We start from the raw sequence: 7,455 nt of genomic DNA, 5'->3' as shown, positions 1-7,455 counted from the left end.
AATTTTATGTCAAATTCGGCTTCTTTTAACGATCCGGCGACATGACATGCCTTCTTGATGATGTCTTTCGAGTCAGCAGCGTGTTGAGAATTGCTCGACATGGCATCGATAATTTTTTTTTCGATGTCACTCGAAGGTTTTTCGTCTTTTTCCTGCTTTTCGACGTCCAAATTGTTGTTACTTTCCTTTTCTTTGCCCTCCTCGATGGCTTCAAGCTTTTTTGCGTCGCCATCTTGACTTTTTTTCGTCTCGTTGTAACGTTGCAAGCCGAACGCTGCATGCCGCAAGAACATCATGTACCGATCTTCGATGAAAGCTTCGAGCAATTCTTGTCGCAAGCAACTCAACTTGTGTTTATGGACGATTGGGAAGCCTTTTGCTTTGCTAATTTCACTTCTTTCTTCGCCCTCGAGCTCTAAAAAGTTCACATCTGGCGGGAAAGTCCGCAATAAATCCAAAATGTAGTAACGCCCGTCATTTCCGATGATTCCTTTGCATTCCACGGACGAACAAAGTTCAATATTTTCTCCTTTGTCGTTCAAAACCGAATGCGGTAAAATTCGCAAATGCCCTCCCGCTTTATTCAACAACTCCAAGTACTTCGGATGACTTAAAACCGTTTTTCCAAAGTCGATCGAGCCATAAACGACAGATTGTTCCTGTTCGCGTTCGAGAATTCCCGGAATAATGCTCTGAGCTGTTACGCGATATCCGCGATAATCGATCACGACAGTCCCAAGAGTGTATAAACCTTCGATGTCGATTGCGCTGTAAACGCGAACGCCGTGCAAATCGTTGCGAGGAGCGACAAAAGCAGCAGCGTCGCCTCCGAGATCTTTGTAATGATCGCGAACGTCGAAGCCGAGGGAGAAAAAGATGTTGTTCCAGATGAACATTTGCATTTTGGCATCTTCGCCCGGATTGATGGCCATTACGTTGCCATCGACGACAGCCATTGCGCCGCGAGTTGCGGCAGTGACGAAATCGCTGTGAACCTGAAATAGAAAAAAAAATTTTTAGTTAAAAAAAATTCTTAAATTATCATTAAAATTATTAAAATTTGAATTAAAATTATGAGAAAAAAATTTAAAAAATATTTTTGAATTTTGTTTCATATTTTTTTTTTAATTTCATTAAATTTAATAAATTTGATTAATAATTTAATTTAGTTAATTTTTTCAAGCAAAAAATATTAAAAAAAATTAATTATTTTACTTGCATAAAAATTTCCGAAAATGTTTAACAATTAAAAAAAATTAAAAAATTGAAAATGCCTTGTTCATAAGAAATTAAAAATTAAATAATGAAAATTAACTAAACGAAAATAATTTTTAATTTAAAAAAAAAAATGTAAAAAAAAATTTAAAGAAGTTTAAAAAAATAAATAATAAAAAAATAAAATGAAAAAATTAAATAGAAAATTTTTGAAATTTTAGAAGACTAAAGAAAATTTTAAAATTTTATGAAAAAAAAATAATATTTTGAAACATTTTGAAAAACTCTAAATTTTAAAAGAAAATAAAAAAAAATCAAAAGTATTATCAAAAACTTTAAAATTCAAAAAAAAATTATCAAAAAATTAAATTTTTTGAGACAAAATAAATTTGTATTTTTTTCAAAAAAAAATTAAAATTTTTTTTTTTTGAATAAATAATTCATAAAAAAAATTTATTTAGTAAAAATTTTAATTTTAAATTTTCAAAAATAAAAAAAAAATTAAAATTTTTTTAAATTTTATTTTAATTTTTAATAATTATTTTTAAAAATTTTTTTTAAAAAAAAAAATTCTAAATTTTGAAATTTTTTAAAAATAATTCTTAAAATCTTTAAAAAAAAAATTCTAAAAATTCAAAAATTTTCTAATTAATTTTTTTCTATTTTTTTTTTTTTTTTGATTTATTTTTATTTATTTATTTTTATTTTATTTATTTATTTATTTTTATTTTTATTTTAATAAATAAAAAATTTTAAAGACGAATTTTTAAAAATTTCTTAAAATTTAAATTTTTTTCAACTTACCTTGAAAATTGCACGTTCCCTCAAAAGACGTTCAGGCAAAGTTTTCCTCGGAAGCTCTCTCGTTGTTTGCAACTCCTCATTCCAATCCCTTGTTTGTCCCGGAATATGTTCCTCATACCCGAGTTTCGACGAAAACGTATCTTCCGCCCGAATCGCATCCAAAGTATGTTCGAGTTGCGGCGCAGTCCACGTATAAATTTGATACGGAGTCGCAACCCGCTCAAATGGGTGACGTTGCGTGCGTTTTTTCTGCATTTGCGAGAAGACACGACGGAAAGTTGGCGAGACTTGCGACAAAAGGTCGATCAGTGAATGGCACAAATGACTCGGACTATCGGGTTTCGGGTTGAAAACCTCATCCGACGACTGATTGATGTAAAAACCACGTGGGCACGCCGAAATGTGATAACGCTTATCTTCCGCCGTCACGACATACAAATACATCAAGTCGCCATGGAGTTTTCGGGGTCCTGGAGGAGGATTCCACGCAGATGTCGTCAACACTTTTAACGCTTGCGGTCCTTTTTGGTTCTTCAAATTTGGCTGAAGCGGTTGCAAAGGACGTTCCTTCGCTCCCGGCATGATAAATTCGGGCGGCGTGCAATCCACGCTATCGGGGCGACTTTTTTTCTTCTCCAAAATGTCGCCTTGCGTGATTGTGTGCAAGAAACTTAAGCTACTGCAATCGACTCCGTTGAAAGCGTCGGCGGGATCCAAAGATTTCAGCAAATCGCGAACGTGACGCACGTGAATTCGAGCTTCGCGCATCGTGTAAGGCTCTTCGACGACTTTAATGACGGAACCTTCCTTCAATCCTTCGATATTTTTCAGTTCGGCGAAATTGTCGAGCGTTACTCCGTTTAGCTGCAACGAGAAACACGTGCGATGACACGTATCTTCGCGATCCATGAGCAGTTGGTGGATTTCTTGCACGAGCTCCATGCTGGAAACCTGAATTGTGAGCGGTTCGACGCCAGGACTCAAAATTTGCACGTTAAAACCGACATCTTGGAGGATTTCCAACACTTCGTCTGTTTCGGTTTTTTCGACGTTTTCCGTGGCATTTTCCGCTGTCTCCGAATCCGAACTGCCTTCCTTTGTGGCGTGACCATTTTGAACGTGCCCGTTTGTGAGTTGCTCAGACTTTGGTTTGGGTTTCTTGTTGTTGCCGTTATTCACTGAAAAAAGAGAGAAAAAAATTATTAATTTATTTTTTTTTTAATTTTTTTTTTATTTTTTTGCTTTTCAATATTTATTCTTTTAATTTTTTATTTAAATTTTTTTTTTTTAAATAATGAAAGTTGAAAAAAATTCCCAAAATTTAATTAAAAGTTTTCCTATTTTTTTTTATTATTTTTAAAAATTTAAATTATTTTAAATTTTTTTTAAAATTTTTAAAATTAATTTATTTTAATTTTCATTTTTTTTTTTTTAATTCAAAATAATAATTTTAAATTTTTTTATTTATTAATTTTTTAATTTAGTTCTTTAATTATTTTAAATATTATATTATTTTTGTAGTATATGTTTGATATACTACATTATTTTTTTATTTATTTTTATTTAATTTTAAATTATTTTTTAAATAATTGAAATTTTTTAATTAATTTTTATTCAAAATTATTTTTAAAAATTATTTTTTTTTATTTATAATTTTTTTTTATTATTATTCTGTTTTTAGAGGCACGAGACTTTGGCGCCCATCGGATGTCATCACATGTGAATTTTTGGCAAAAATTTAGTTCATAGGATGTCCATTTTTGATGTTCATGAACAACGTGTGAGTTATTTTAGAAGAAAAAAATTATTTACACAACAGAGATATATCATCAACCGACATCACACATACACTCGAGAACTTTGGAATCAGAACAAAAGCAAATATTTGAACTTTTGAGCAACTTAAAATGCGATTAGAATAAGAAGAGAATGAAAAAACGGAAATTATCACCTCTTTGTTAGATAAATAAATTCTTTTACGGTAAAAAGTGTTGCAATGTTCTGTTGAAGTTATTTTAAAAGCATTGAAAATTTATTAATGCTTTTTATTCTAAATTAAATTTAATTATTTAAAAAATAAATATAATTTTTAATGAAAAAAAAAATTAAAATAAAAATATTAATTAAAAAATAAAAATTGATAAATAAAAAAATTAAATGAATTAAAATAATAAATTTTTAAATTTTTTTTTTTTTTTGAAGAAATAATTAATTTTTTATTTTAAAAAATTATTTATTTTTTTTGTCCTTAATTTAATTATTATTTTTAAATTAATTAATTTATTTTTAAAAATTTTAAATTTAATTAAATAAATTTTTTATATAAATAAATATTAAAATAATTTTAATTAATTTTTTATATATTTTTTAAATTAAAAAAAAAAATTAAAAAAATTAGAAATTTTATTTTATTTTATTTTTTTTTATTTCTTCATGTTCAATTTTTTTATTATTTTAAACAAGGGGCAAAAAACTTTAAAAAACTTTTAAAAAAATCCCATCGACTTAATTTCCAATATTGACTAAATAAACGCCAACATTTTCATAATTTCCCCGTTAGATTGATTGACGTTGTGTCAAAATCCCATAAATTTTATGTCGCTCACGTGCGAGAAAAAAAAGTAAAAATTTTGCGTCAATAAATCGATAGAAAAATTTCGTATCGTTTTCGTCGGCGGTACGAGCAAGTTCAAGTTTGTGTGCAAGTCTCTCCTATGGGAAGCTAAAATTAGAATTACATTACAACACATTCGCCGCTTTCGAGACCATTGACAACAAATAATTTGTTGAAAAGTTTTCAAATTGAAGGAAGCGTCGCGTTGGTCTCTTTTTCTAAATTTCTCGCTTGAAAGTGAATGAATTGAAAAATGTTTCTATGTAAAATTATGTTGATTCAAGAGATAAATGAACGTCTATTAAGACGTAATGCGATGTAAAGATTTGATTTAATGAGATGGGACGCGATTTCGAGGTAAGAAAGAGTGCAGTTGTTCGAGTTGCGGGTATTAATAGAAAGAATTTTGAGGTATTTGGCGATAATTCGATCGATTAACACGAAATTCTTGAGGAAATTTCTTCCGTAGAAAAATTTTTTAAATTAATTTTCTTGTCAATTAACGAGAATTTTAAATTTTTAGCGAAAAATAAATTTTTAAAAAAATAAAAAAAAAATTAATTATTTTGCAGTTTTAATTAATTTTTAATGCATTTTTTGATAAAAATTTCTTCAAAAAAATTTTTTTTAATTTTGTTTTTCTTTTTAATTTAAAAATAATTTTTTTTAAATAATTTTTTTATCAAAAATATTTTAATTTTAATTAATTTTAAATAATTAATTAATTTTTTAAATTTATATTTAAATTTTTAACTTTTTTTCAGTCATTAAAAATTTATTTATTCCCGGTGTACTTTTGAAACAAAAAAAATATCACACCTGAGGTCAAAGACCACGCAAAAAATAACACTAAATGTCATCAGTCATGCGAGCAATTAAATAAATATAAATAAACAATTATTTTTCAATTAAAATTCTAATAATAAAAACAAAAGTGCACTTCACTCATCATCATCACTCATTCGCAGATACGAAAAGTGAGCAAATTCTCACACAACGGCACAATAGAAATTCAATTAATTCAATCCGGTTGTTTTGTCTTAGCATTTTGCATTGCAGGGGACAATCAATATCTTTTCTCTAAACAAAGTTCAAGAACGGTTATTGCACTTTTTTACATTTTAATTTGCTTAGAGGGTGAAGAGAGTAATTTGCAGGTGTTTCTAATTGGATTTTTTTTTTTCATTGTATTTTTTTTTATTTTTTAGACAGGTTCAAGTGTTTATTTTTTTATTTAAAAAATAATTTTCTTCTTTAAAAGAATTTTTTAAAATAAAAAAGAAAATAAATTTATATAAATTTTAATTTTAAAAAATTATATTAATTATTTTTAATAAATAATTTTGTTATTTTTTTTTTTTAATTTTTAAAGTTGAAAAAATTTTTTGAAGAATTTAAAATTTTACGTTTTTTACAGTTTTATGTTTAAATAATTTAAAAAATATTATTTTGTGCAAAAAAAATAATTAAAATTCTAAAAAAAAATAAATTTAATTTGAATTTTTTAATAATTTAAATTATTTTTTTAATTCAACATTTTATTCAAATTATTAAAAAAAAATTAATTATAAAAAAAATAAAATTAAATTAAATTTTAAAAAAATCTCTAAATAATTTTAACTAATTTTGTCATTTTATGTAAAAATCAAAATTTTTAAAGCTGAATATTTTTTTTTATTTTTAAAGAACTTTAAAATTTTACTTCAGTTTTATGTCTTAATATTTTAAAAAATATTTTTTTGTGATTTAAAATTTAATTAAAATTCTATAAAAGAATTAAATTATTTAAAACTCTAAAAATTAAAACTTAGGTAATTAATTAATTTTTCAATTTAATTTTTTCAATTTAAAAAATAAATATTAAATAATACTTTTTAGGATTATTTTTTGTTCTAATTTCGTAAAAAAATTATTATTTTTTTTTTTGTTAAAATAATTTTTTTTTTTTCAAAATTAATTTTTTAAATTAAATTAATTTATATTTAAAATAATTAAAAATAAAATTCAATTTCCTATTTTTTTTTGAAATATTTTTCTAAATTAAGTTTGTAAAAAAAATAAAAAAAAAACTTGACTCAACCTAATTTTCCATTCTAAATTAAAATATTTACCGAAGCGACAAGCGAAACCGACGACATGCAAATTGCCGGCAAATTACTCGCTTCGCATTTGATTTGTCCCCGTTTTTCATTTTCAATACAACACAAAAAAAAAATCCGATCATTATCTCTCTTGAGAAACTTCTTTGTTGTTGTCAAAGAGTTGAATTTCCGCGTTTGCGTCACACGACACAAAAAAAAATTATAAATTTTATTTGTGATACAAAATTTCGAGCTAATCACATGTTTTCATGCATTTTGATGGGATTTCATGCTAAGCAACAGCCCGATTATCACTTTTCGTTCGAATCAATAAAAAAAAATCGTAAAATTTACACATTTTTATCAGCACGCAGACAGAAAAATTTTACTTCCTTGAGATTTTTTCGATGTTTTTTTTTGTTATCTTTTCTTCGTGTGTTTTGTTGCATCTTCTAATTATCGCACAATTTCACCATGATTGCGAGTAAACATTTTTTTTTTGTTCACGAAATTACAGCGGCGAAGGTGTGCGAGTTATGTAAATTTTGGGGCAAAAAAATGGTAAATTTCGAGTTTTTGGAGTTTTTACAACTCGAGCATGATGTAAAAAGTCTTTGTCGCACAACGTGAACGAGAAACGAGTCTCCGCACGACACACGGAAAACGACGAGAAACACTTTTGTGGTACATTTTCGTTCCGTGCGTTACGTAACGAGACAAAAAACGCATGGCACCCAACTT

At 26.5% G+C, this 7,455-nt stretch overlaps 1 protein-coding gene across 1 annotated transcript; it reads right to left on the bottom strand.

Annotated features, from left to right (window-relative positions):
- Window positions 1–5: 5 nt before the first annotated feature.
- Window positions 6–3,193, bottom strand: LOC134836675 (clustered mitochondria protein homolog; the record flags this gene model as incomplete). Its single annotated transcript, XM_063851852.1, has 2 exons — window positions 2,020–3,193; window positions 6–995 (listed from the first exon to the last, which is right to left on the bottom strand). Coding segments are annotated over exons 1-2 (1,932 nt in total), but the record flags the coding sequence as incomplete, so codon positions are not given.
- Between the last annotated feature and the right edge of the window lie 4,262 nt (window positions 3,194–7,455).

The sequence above is a fragment of the Culicoides brevitarsis genome, unplaced genomic scaffold, assembly GCF_036172545.1.
Source record: "Culicoides brevitarsis isolate CSIRO-B50_1 unplaced genomic scaffold, AGI_CSIRO_Cbre_v1 contig_126, whole genome shotgun sequence".
Classification (NCBI taxonomy): domain Eukaryota; kingdom Metazoa; phylum Arthropoda; class Insecta; order Diptera; family Ceratopogonidae; genus Culicoides; species Culicoides brevitarsis.
The sequence above is the reverse complement of the archived record's forward strand: the minus strand, read 5'-3'. Positions and strand labels throughout refer to the sequence as shown.